This window comes from Rhipicephalus sanguineus, chromosome 8 (assembly GCF_013339695.2).
Source record: "Rhipicephalus sanguineus isolate Rsan-2018 chromosome 8, BIME_Rsan_1.4, whole genome shotgun sequence".
NCBI lineage: Eukaryota > Metazoa > Arthropoda > Arachnida > Ixodida > Ixodidae > Rhipicephalus > Rhipicephalus sanguineus.
Genome location: NC_051183.1, coordinates 168,504,371 through 168,517,106, shown reverse-complemented (window position 1 = coordinate 168,517,106; position 12,736 = coordinate 168,504,371). Strand labels below are relative to the sequence as shown.

The following is a 12,736-nucleotide window of genomic DNA, read 5'->3' as shown; positions in this document are numbered from 1 at the left end:
AAAAATTAGTATGCGACAAAAGAAAGTTGGCATACGTTTTGATTTAGTGTTTCTCAGGGCCGCAGCGACGTCATGAACAGTTCTGAATGATTGCCAGTAAAGTTTTTAGACGTCAGCGATCATATTTGTACTCTTAAATATACGGTGCATGCGCGCGTGTGTAATTAATGAACGAGATGTGTTGTGCCCCGTGACCGCTAGTAGCCCCTTCCTAATCTTACTACGCTTTTCTGCATGACACCAAGATACTGCGGCGAAAGTGACTTAAGAAGCGCTTTACACGCGATAGAGGCCAAGCTCCTTCGCCAAGACCGTCCGCTTCGTCTCTTGGGGTCTACGTCCGCCTTTAATGGGACTTCATGACGGACCCGCAGCCCAAGTTTCAGTCTTGTTTCGTAGAACGTCTGATTGCGGGTACATGGCTTGCATCGACGTGGCAGGCACGTGTTAACACAGTACAAAGACGCTGCTGCATCGAGCACAAGAGCACGCGTCAACGCGTCGGGGAAAAAAAAAAGCACGACGTCAACGTCATCTGTAATCTAAATGCGAAGGCGCCTAAAGGCCTCCAAAATTCGCGTGCACTATCTCGTAGGCAACGACGCACCGTTGATGGTCGCGCAGCGCGCATGCCCGCGCCCGCGCGTGATTGCCGGGTCTTCCGTGACAGTGCGGGCAGCACCTGTTCGTACATGTGCGCTAGCGTACGTTCGTATCAAACGTCGCGGGGTGCAAATCGGTTCGCAACAACCGCACTCCAATACAAGGCTAATGGACCTTGTCCGGGACCACAGAAAAATTCGTATCACGCCGAAATTCGTACGAGCCGTGATCGTATCACCGAGGTTTTACTGTATAGCGTTCATAAACGGTCGTCTGTCGCCCTTGCCACGTCATGGCCGAGGTCTTTGTGTTGCCTCTTGCGCTTAAAAACGCTGCTTCTGTCGCTCCTCGGGACAGTCACCTCTGAAGACAACCAGGGCTTTGTCTCGAAATATTAGCTTTTAGTCAAATATTGGCAGATGTGTCGGTCTTTTATAATGATAACTTCGTATTGCATCGTAGCCCGTGGGCTTTTTTTTCCTTCGAATTTCTTTGTTACCCTCCAAGTTACAGCCCCATGTGTAAGTACTGGCAAAAGGCTGGCGAAAGAGGCACAGTTCGAAATTACCAGCAAGAATGGGATATGCATATCAAGGTCAATTACTAGCACGAGCGCTTACTCATGAAAAGCAAGTACAGGGAATAAAAAGGATGGGCTAGGGCGCATACAGCGGGCATTCCCAAGTACTGTCAGTGAGTTTACCACTCTCCTTAAAGCGAAAAGTTTACAATGCAGGTTTAGGTTCACCTTAGAAAGCCTCGAAAACGTAACACTCAAATCGGTGAATACGTGGCCACATCGAAAATATATCCACAGGGGTGCTGTTTATTCACTCGGTTTTACGAAATGCTGCGCACTCAGGCGACAAACCACTCGAATATGAGTGGGATTCCTATAGAAAAGCAAATTTTTCTATGCGTTTTTCTCAGGTTGTCACGCTCACTAAGTGGCAATGAGCAACATTGATCGCAGAGTAACACTTACCGAAGTGATTCACGAATACAGGCCTTTACGTAAGGAAGCTCCCAATACTTGAATTCGCAGCTCGCATCGCTGTTAAGAACCGACTGAACCTCTTCTCTGGCTTTTTGCTGAACAAGAGGGTTCATTGCAAGGCAATATAAGCAATACGTCGCAGCAGCTGCTACCTGAAACAAACAACGGTGCATGGACAAAAAGTCAAAGACTACGTCAATCTCACTGTTATGTGCGTAGAACAACAATCGAGCACGCACTTTCAGACGTGAACCGACACACCGATACAAGGCATACGTTGGATACGCGTAATGTTTACTATTTAGCGCGTTTGAGGATTACTTTTAAATGCGAATGCATTTCTTAGTCAGGGGTTGTCCTGCGTCCCTGGCCGGCGTGCGCACAGATCTCTCCGCGCGCGCTCCTCTTCGCCCCTAGCAACAGCTGCGCTACGCCTAGCAACCGGAGCAGGTGGTGAGCCACGGAGGGTAAGGGAGAGGAGGAGCGGGCGGGCGTGTGATGGCGCTCGCATCGCGGAGCAACGGAACGTAAGGGAGAGGAGGAGTGTATCTGGTGAGGGCGCTCACATCGCAGAGCTCGCTTGGCGGAGAGAGAGCTCCGTCGATCCTCCTCTCCGCGCTCGGACCTATATATATATTGTCACGTAGTCGTGACGTCGACGAAGGCAACAGTCAGCAAGTCCGAGATGAAAGTGTTTATTTGGCCGAACTTGTGGCCGAGAAACTGAAAGTCAAACTACAGCAATACACTGATAGCGGCGAACGGAGCGTCGACCGTCGATCAACTCACAAGTGGTGAAGCGCGTCGTCATTTAAACATGTGCCGTCGAATATTCCAGCGTTATCGCTGGCTGCCGTGCAAATTCTAGAATAAGCTCAATTGTGCGCGCCTTGCGCGCAATCTTAACAAAACGATCTACAATGATCGCGGAGCTTCTCGAACAATGAGGCGCGGTTCGCGCTGAGCGTTGCTGACAGTCTTTGTGGCCGAAAACCGAATACAGCAAAAGTGATAAAGAAACGCACGTGGTAAGGCCCCCCTCTGAAAAAATTCGGCAGATCCCACGCACCGTGAGAGTCGATGTATGCGAAGCATGCGGCGGAACTGACTGTGGCGCAATTTTTTCTGAGCGAAACGTTACAAACTGACGCTAAGGATTTGCATAAATTTTATACGCACACATATACGTCGAAGAGCAGCATATGTGTTATATAACCAGTTGTTTACAGTTGGGTAACGCTGCGTACGGCAACATGGGTTTACCAACACCAGGAGCAGTAACCTGATATGTAGTGTTTGTCTTTGTGATGGAGAACGTAAGCACGTCTCACGAACCCGTGTGCATGTGTGGAAGAAGTTCCTGACAGTTCTTGAACAAGGTCATCATCACCGTGGTCAGTGAGCACCAACAGCTCGTCATGACTTGTAACTGGATCCGGTCGTGATCGCGGTGACGAAGGGTCCATGTGTAGTGAAGTATGACGTATTGTGCACCTGTTGGAAATCGTGGATGCCTCCGTCATTTCGTCAACAAATTGTCTGTCGATAGAGCCGGCGACATGTCGGAACCTGAAGTCACCCTTCGCGTTGGTGAGGTATAGGCCGTTCAGGCTGGTAGGCCTGGATAGTGCTAGGTAGACCAACATAAATGGATGGCGCTTGTCGTATTCGTAGACTACCTGGGCCTATGTGGCCTACGTAGCCTAGTCTACAAAGCGGCTGTCAGTAAACCTGGTATCATCCTCGGTCAGCATGAGGCCATCGCCCAGCCTGTTAAGAAATGAAGAATACACTGCGGCGTTCTGGCGGGCTAATATCATACGTAACTTTCGTTAATGTATTCCTCCGGGGTCGTGCAATGCATCAATATAGCTTGCTGAATCATAGGAATACAAATGTAATGTTTATTAGACTGCTATAAAACCGGAGCCAACACCGGAACCACAGACGTTAATCTGATATGACGCCTGTATCGTAGGAGTATCATGTAGTGTATATTGCTTTGTTCCAAAATTAGATAGCCAGCACCATAACCACAATTGACGTTGCACCGATATCACGCCTCCATAGGCTGTTTTTTCCAAACCAGTTTATGTACATGTCGTGGCTCTGTGGTAGAATACCTGATTGCCACGCAGAATGCTTGGGTTCGATTCCTGCTGCGGTCCTAATTTTCATTCTTTCCGTTCGTCGGGTCAACGCTGCCGATGTCGGTTTTTCTTCACGCTCCTCTATTTAAGTTACCAATGTCTGTTCTCGCCGTTCCTGGGTAGATATAAACTGTCAATCACCTGTGGCGCATACCCGTACACCGCGGCCCCTGGTAAACGGGTATGTGCCGCACGGGTCTGGAGGAGAGGGTTTGACGATGTACGCGACAGGATCTTCGCGTTATTCATGTGAAGACCCGACAGTCATATTCGTCAAGTCTTCTTGCCCTCCCATGCCAATTTTGGTCTACACCAAGTTAAGGAGCCGATCATGAGAGCGCCCAGACGTAGGCGGCTAGATAGATAGATAGATAGATAGATAGATAGATAGATACGTAGATAGAAACGCTCAAAGTGCCAGAGGTTCGCTAAGAAATGCTTCGCACTTAAAAGCATCGTCCTGATGCTTAAGACATAACACGGGGAGGGGGGGGTCAATACATGCATCAATAAATACCAAGACTAAAGCAACAAAGTACAATAAACAATAAGCACAAGCAAGAAAGTACAATATTAAAGCAAAATGACAGTCCTCAGATTCGCTAACGCGCGTAATGTGGTTTGAGGCGCACGGCATGGACGACTTCAGGTCGTGCACGGCGCCGCTGAGAGTTCGTAATGCCGTCAGGGACAACCTCGTAGTCGAGTGCGCCGAGGCGTCGAAGTACCCGTACGGTCCGAAGTATCGTCGAAGAAGCTTCTCACTAAGTCCCCGTCGGCGTATTGGCGTCCATACCCATACACGGTCACCGGGTTGGTATTCCATGTGGCGTCGTCGAAGGTTGTAGCGGCGGCTGTCAGTCGTCTGCTGGTTCTTGATCCGTAGGCGGGCCAGCTGTCGTGCTTCTTCGGCGCGCTGTAGGTAGGTGGCCACGTCGATGTTTTCCTCGTCGGTCACGTTTGGTAACATGGCGTCGAGCGTCGTTGCCGGGCTCCGTCCGTAAACCAACTGGTATGGCGTCATCTGTGTCGTTTCTTGTACGGCCGTGTTGTACGCGAAGGTCACGTAGGGAAGGATGGCGTCCCATGTCTTGTGTTCGACGTCGACATACATGGCCAGCATGTCGGCGATGGTCTTATTTAGACGCTCGGTGAGGCCATTGGTCTGCGGGTGGTAGGCCGTGGTGCAGCAGTGGCTCGTCTCGCTGTATTTGAAAATCGCCTGAGTTAGGTCCGCAGTAAAGGTGGTACCTCTGTCTGTGATGAGGACCTCTGGGGCGCCATGACGCAAGACGATGTGCTCCACGAAGAACTTGGCTACCTCGGCGGCACTGCCTTTGGGTAAGGCCTTTGTCTCGGCGTAGCGGGTGAGGTAGTCAGTTGCCATGACGATCCACTTGTTTCCGGTATTGGACGTCGGGAACGGCCCCAGTAAGTCCATCCCGATTTTCTGGAACGGCCGTCGAGGTGGCTCGATAGGCTGCAGAAGTCCGGCTGGCCTAGTGGGCGGTGTCTTGCGTCGCTGACAGTCCCGGCAGGTCTTTACGTAACGGGTGACGTCGGCGGAAAGGCGCGGCCAGTAATACTTCTCCTGTATTCTTGCTAGCGTGCGAGAAACACCCAGGTGTCCAGACGTTGGGTCGTCGTGGAGAACCTGGAGGACCTCTGGCCGCAATGTCGAGGGTACCACGAGAAGGCAACCGGCTCGAAGCGGTGAGAAGTTCTCCTTTAGGAGAACACCCTTGCGCAAGAAAAACGACGTCAGTCCCCGCGTGAATACCTTCGGAACAACGGTGGTACTGCCCTCGAGGTAATCCACAAGGCCTTTCAGTTCCGGGTCGGCTCGCTGTCGTTCGGCGAAGTCGTCGGCACTTAAGGCTCCCAAGAAGCTGTCATCATCCGGGTCGTCGGGCGGTGGTGGGTCGACGGGGGCACGAGACAGGCAGTCGGCGTCGGAGTGTTTCCTTCCGGACTTGTACACGACGGTAAGGTCAAACTCTTGAAGTCTTAGGCTCCACCGTGCGAGGCGACCTGAAGGGTCCTTCAAGTTAGCTAGCCAACACAAGGCGTGATGGTCGCTCACAACTTTGAAGGGCCTGCCGTAGAGGTAGGGGCGAAACTTTGACGTAGCCCAGATGATGGTGAGGCACTCCTTTTCTGTTGTGGAATAGTTGGCCTCTGCCTTAGACAGCGACCGGCTAGCAGAACTGATAACCCTTTCCAGTCCACCCGTCCGCTGCACAAGGACGGCGCCCAGTCCTACGCTGCTTGCATCGGTGTGAATCTCCCTATCGGCGTATTTGTCGAAATGCGCAAGTATCGGAGGTGTCTGCAGGCGTCGTTTGAGTTCATGAAATGCTTCGACTTGCGCTGTTTGCCACCTGAATTCGACGTCTGTCTTCGTGAGCTGCGTTAGTGGCTCGGCTATCCGTGAAAAGTCTGACAAAGCGTCTGTAATAGGCGCACAAGCCGAGAAATCGGCGCACGGCCTTCTTGTCGGTGGGTGGCGGGAAAGCGGCGATGGCAGCTGTCTTCTGCGGGTCTGGGTGCACTCCAGTTTTGCTGATCACGTGACCCAGAAACAAGAGCTCCTGGTACGCGAAGCGGCACTTTTGTGGCTTCAGGGTGAGCCCGGAGTTCTTGATTGCTTGAAGTATGGATTGAAGTCTGTGGACGTGTTCGTCGAAGTTCGAGGAAAACACAACGACGTCGTCCAAGGAAACAAGGCAAGTCTGCCACTTCAAGCCAGCTAATACAGTATCCATGACTCGTTGGAAAGTCGCAGGTGCTGAGCAAAGACCAAAGGCCATGATCTTGAACTCGAACAGGCCGTCCGGTGTTATGAAGGCAGTCTTTTCTCGGTCTCTCTCGTCGACTTCGATTTGCCAATAGCCGGTCTTGAGGTCCATCGAAGAAAAGTACTTCGCATTGTGGAGTCGATCTAGGGCGTCGTCTATACGTGGGAGAGGGTACACGTCATTTTTCGTGATTTTGTTCAGGCGACGATAATCGACGCAGAAACGTAGGGTCCCATCCTTCTTCTTCACTAACACCACCGGTGACGCCCACGGACTCTTTGAAGGCTGGATGATGTCGTCGCGTAGCATTTCGTCGACTTGTTTCTTTATGGCCTCACGTTCTCGCGTCGAAACTCTGTACGGGCTCTGACGAAGTGGCCTGGTACTTGCTTATGATGCGGTGTCTTGCGATCGGTGTCTGCCGAAGTCTGGACGACGATGAAAAGCAGTCCTTGTATTGCAGGAGCAGGGTTTTGAGCTGGTCTTGCTTGACCTTCGGAAGGCTCGGGTTGACGTCGAAATCTGGTTCGGGACTTCGACTCGTCGAAGCAGGTTCGGCAGCATCGAAGAGGGCGTAAGCATCGCTGGCGGCTACACATTCTTCGATGTAGGCGACCGTCGTACCAATGTTGAGGTGCCTATATTCGTGGCTGAAGTTTGTCAGCACTACCTTTGCTTTACCGTCACGCAGCTCCGCTATACCTCGTGCGACGCAAGTTTGACGGTTAAGGAGAAGGTGCTGATCGCCCTCGATGACGCCTTCAACGTACGCAGGTTTTTCGGTGCCGACGGAAATAATGGCGCTGGAAAGCGGCGGAATGGTCACCTGCCCTTCTATCACATTCAATGCATGGTTCCCTGGCGTCGCGCGGGGCGGGAGCGCTTTATCTGAGGTTAGTGTTATCGACTCAGACCTCAGGTCGATGACGGCGCCGTGTTCACTTAGGAAGTCCATTCCAAGTATTAAATCCCTGGAGCAGTTTTGTAGGATTACAAAGCTCGCAGGATAAGTCCGGTTATTGATGGTGACTCTCGCCGTGAAGACACCAATCGGCGTTATCAGGTGGCCTCCAGGTGTCCGGATTTCGGGTCACTCCAAGCGGTCTTTACTTTCTTCAGCTTGGTGGCGAATGGCCTACTGACGACGGAATAGTCGGCCCCAGTGTCGACGAGAGCGGTGACGTTGGGGCCGTCGATCAGAACGTCGAGGTCGCTAGTCCGCCGTCTTGCGTTGCGGTTGAGTCGCGGCGTCGGATCACGGTTGCGTCGGTATGTTCCGCTGCTTCCATGTTGCGTCGTCGGGTCTTCCTCGGTCCGGAGGTTTCGTTGGCAGGGCTTCCTCTGCTTCGCGTCGTGTTCTGCAGGTCTCGTCGCGTTGTCGTCGGCGGCGGCCGCGGAGGATCTTCGGCATTTCGTCGTACAGCAACCACACCTCGATCGGTTGCTGCCCTTAGTTTCCCGGATACGGGCTAGGCGACCGGTCCCGATTTGGGCCAGTGTACTGCCGGCGGTGCGGTGACATGTAGCGGCCCGGCGAAGACGAACGGGAAGGTCGTCGTTCTTGCCATTGTGTTCCGGTGAGGTAGTCGTCGATGTCGCGAGGCCGTTCGCCTGGCTACGGGCGCGGCGCGTTGACGGCGAATCCGTGTAGTCCCATCTGTCGGTACTGGCAGCGGCGGTACGTGTGGCCGGCCTCCCCGCAGTGGTAGCAGAGCGGGCGGTTGTCAGGGCGCGCCAAACGTCGGTCTTTCTCGGCGCGGATCGCTGGCAGGCTGGCGGGCGGTATGACGTCGGTGGTGGCGGCGGTGGTGCCTGGCGGCGGAACTGCTGGGGTGGCGCGGCGTCTTCACGTGGGCGAGGAGGGGGTTCGTTGCGTCGGGCTGCAACAGCATAGCTCATGGCTTGCAGCTGCGGCGGTGCCGGCTGAGGAACACCCAGTGACTGTGTGATTTCCTTGCGTACAACGTCAGCAATCGACGTAACTTCGGGCTGTGCAAACGGCGCAAGCTTTCGCAGCTCCTCTCGCACGATGGCTCGGATCGTTTCACGCAGGTCGTCGGAGCCGACGGCATGAACAGCTGGGCTGTCTTGAATCGATCGGCGATTATACTGGCGGTTGCGCATTTCCAGCGTCTTCTCAATCGCCGTCGCCCCTGAGATGAATTCTTGGACTGTCGAGGGTGGGTTCCGCATCAGCCCAGCGAAGAGCTCTTGCTTTACCCCTCGCATGAGCAACCTGACTTTCTTGTCCTCAGGCATGGCTGGGTCAGCGTGGCGGAACAGTCTGGTCATTTCCTCTCTAAATATGGCAACACTTTCATTTGGAAGTTGCACCCGCGTCTGTAGCAAGGCTGCGGCCCTTTCTTTTCTGACGACGCTTGCAAACGTCTGCAGGAAAGCGCTGCGAAAGGCGTCCCAAGTTCGAAGAGTGGACTCCCGATTCTCGAACCAGGTCCTTGCTGCGTCTTCAAGGTAAAAGTAAACGTGGCGCAGCTTGTCCTCGGAGTCCCAGTTGTTGAATGTTGAGACCCTTTCGAAAGTCTCGAGCCAGGTTTCCGGGTCTTCGAATGACGACCCGCGGAAGGTTGGCGGCTCCTTGGGCTGCCGGAGTAGGATCGGCACAAGCTGCACGGGGTCGGTCATCGTCGCTGCGGTCGGTGCCTGGTGTTCTGGAAGGAGCCCGTGCTCTAGCTGCAGTCCTTTCTGCCTGCGGCTTGTTCGACGATCCGGGTTTTCTTAGCTGTCGTCCTCCTCGCGGCTTGGGCTTCGGTCAGCGCTTCGCGGGGCCGTCCGGATGATGGAAGAAGCAGCACCTCCACCAGATGTCACGTAGTCGTGACGTCGACGAAGGCAACAGTCAGCACGTCCGAGATGAAACTGTTTATTTGGCCGAACTTGTGGCCGAGAAACTGAAAGTCAAACTACAGCAATACACTGATACCGGCGAACGGAGCGTCGACCGTCGATCAACTGACAAGTGGTGAAGCGCGTCGTCATTTAAACATGTGCCGTCGAATATTCCAGCGTTATCGCTGGCTGTCTTGCAAATTCTACAATAAGCTCGATTGTGCGCGCCTTGCGCGCAATCTAAACAAAACGATCTACAATGATCGCGAAGCTTCTCGAACAATGAGGCGCGGTTCGCGCTGAGCGTTGCTGACAGTCTTTGTGGCCGAAAACCGAATACAGCAAAAGTGATAAAGAAACTCACGTGGCAATATCATGCAGGGAGTGCGCGCTTTGGTGTCTTGATAGCGATGGAAGTCGGTGAAGTCGAATCTCTCGCGGCAACGATACCACTAGGACGCAGTGTAACACAATGCAACTCCAGCATTACGCCTCTACGTGCACACTCTCGTCTCTCTTCATTAATTAATCGCACACTCATCGGGTGCACCGAAATGTATTCGCATTTCTTCACGATCCCCTTCGGGGAGGTGCGGGGGATTTTTTGCTTTAGGCGTACTAAACACTTGAAGGTACTGTGACTAAACAATGTAACCGAGCTTTGCATGTGAAATTGAATTCGTTGTCCTAGTAATTATACAGAATACAACGTTCGAAGAGGGGGAGTAATGTTCGGCTCTGGATAATTTATTCCTTTCTTTTCTTTCTTTATTTTTTTTCAAATAGCTAACTTGAACTAATATTTACGATAAAAATTTAATAACTAATGTTCATAACTAATATTACGAGTAGAAAGCGCGTAAATAGGAGCCTCAATTCCGAAGGTATAGTGCCGGCAAAAGCGCAATATGCACCTGCGGGATAGTTCAAAGATTCGTCATGACTCCACACCTTCTGTGATGAAGTGCCCCGACGCCGCTGAGAAGACAACGAAGCGGCGCCGAAAGCGCGACGTGCAATGGAATAAAGCTGTTGCGCTCATCTTAAACGACGCACCCCTGCACGTGCCCACATGGCCCGAGGAAAAGAAGAAAAAGAAGAGGCCAGACAGACGGAGCCAGAAGCTGGAGCGGAGAAGACGCGTTGGCCTGGTCGGACGTCAACGTTCGGGAGGCCAACATTGTCGGTGACAGCTCGTTCAGCATCAACTTCCGAGGGACTTCGACAACGACACGTTTTCTGAGACGGCGCCCAGCGGACGCAGAGCGACCTGCGACACCCCGCCTGGTCCTTCTCGCCCATGAGCATCAACGCCTCCTCGACCGCTGAGTCAAGCCCCAAACGCGTGAGCGCGTCGTTTGTTCGAACTGATCTCTAAAGACGCTTTGCATATCATTGTGATTGTTGGGCTTTCTATTTATGTTGTATGTGCGTTCTTGTGTTCGAATATATGTTTGTGTGCCGTGCCATATGTGTGCTCTTCCTTGCTGCCACAACGAGCGTCTCTGACACCACTCATTATGACTGATTCCCGAACCTACATCGTAACACCTTCCAATGAAGCACCGTGAATGGTAGCGACATTCACAAATATTTTTTAGGGGCGAAGCTCCTTAAGGCGGCACCCGTTCGTCCCTCGTAGTCGTAGTAGTGCGTAACCAGTCGTAACGCTAGTACCAGATCTTGACCTCCAAGGTGGTGCCGGTGGGAGATTTTTCCTGTGCGTTGTTGAACAATAAAAATACGCAGTGTGCGCGTTAACTAAAAGCCGAATTCTTCTGTCTCTCATTCCCCATTAGCAGCCATTGGCATGTTCCAGTAGGAAACGTTAGTAGAAGTAGAAGTGTAAGTGTTAGCTAAAAGCCGAATTCTGTCTCTCATTCCCATTAGCAGCCATTGTTTACCTCCAAGGTAGTGCCTGGTGAGATTTCTCCTGTGCGTGATTAAACAATAAACATTTTGTTCAAAACGCCGTTGATTGATGAAATAAACCAACGAAAGACGCCAGATGTTTTCTAAAAGCAAAACGAAAGAACGCCAGATGTTTCTAAAGCAAAACGAAAAGACGCCAGCTGCTTAACGAAAGACGGCAGATGTTTTCTAAAGCAATGGTTTTCTAAACGGTTTACCGATGAACCTCCGCAGCTTCGCCCACTCATCATCATTCACTCCGTGGATATGCTGTGATTTTTGTTGGTTGTTTCTGATATTTCTTAGACACAGTAATGCTGCGCTTGACACCATATACAAATGAGAGCATCTCCGTGAGACCACTTTGCAAACATGGTGAATTATTGCATTGGTGTTATGCAATCCCTTCAAAAACTCACCGTTTCCGAGCCTGCTACGATGAAGTCGAAAGCGAACGTGAAGATTTCTTTAAAGGTCATCTTTGCTTCATGAAGAAGAGATGTGACGAGTGTAATGTTTTGCTTGCTCGGATCTCGAAGAGCACTCTCCGCTGCTTCCGTAATGAATGGTAACAGGATGCTGCAAAGGGATATCAACCAGTTGCTATTGGCTGTCACTACTCACCGTTCTAATGCAGCAGAAATAACTAACATTATAACGCTTAGAAAATATCATCATTGCCCTGAAGCAACGTGTGCGAATGTCACACTATGCCACCGTACCCTTTAGGCAAATTAAAAGTAGTTTACAACTATAAAAAATTTGTTTACGTGAACATATTCAGAGCTATGTATGTTAGTCATGAATAAGCGACATCGAGACCGTCCTCAACCGCTCTTCGAACCATCTAGGTGCCGCCGTACTTCCAATAATTTGGAAGTACGGCGGGAAAGCAATAACGTTACCGGAAAGCAATAATGTTATTGCTTTTCGGTAACGGCGCTCAGCGGTTGCGTGAGATAAATAACATTCGTGACCACCGCAACATTTTGGAAACTGTCGTTGTCTACGTGTTATTACTTAGTGCTTCTTAGACCAAAGCATCACTTCACCGGTCATTATGCATATTGTGTATCTTTTTTTAAAAGAGCGATACAGCCGAGTAAATATCGGTGGCTTCCCGTTACCTGGCCGAGTTCTTTAGCACGTGCTAAAAGCAATTTGAATTGTTAGTGTTGAATTGATTTAGCTTAACTCATTCACCAATACTTTTGCTGCGGCGGCAGACATCTCAAGATCAGAAGAGACCTTAATAAAGCAGTAAGTTAAGAAACTCAAATACTTATATTATTTTGTGGATACAGGCGGTTAAATGAAAAAAAATATTGAAGTACTTCTTGCGAAAAATGTGTAGCCCATTGCCGCTCTATGATTTTCAGAAAGCGGCCCCTGGCAAATGTTGGAAAATAATGAAATCGGAGCAGCTTCAC

At 51.3% G+C, this 12,736-nt stretch overlaps 1 protein-coding gene across 1 annotated transcript in view; it reads right to left on the bottom strand.

The window, feature by feature from the left end:
* The window catches only part of LOC119402470 (probable cytochrome P450 301a1, mitochondrial), a 274,119-nt gene that overhangs the window by 146,926 nt on the left and 114,457 nt on the right, over positions 1-12,736 (bottom strand). The window contains exons 5-6 of the mRNA XM_037669626.1: positions 11,726-11,885; positions 1,589-1,752 (exon numbers count right to left, since the gene is read on the bottom strand). Of these exons, the coding sequence (XP_037525554.1) occupies positions 1,589-1,752; positions 11,726-11,885 (324 nt within the window). The remainder of the gene's footprint in view (positions 1-1,588; positions 1,753-11,725; positions 11,886-12,736) is intronic.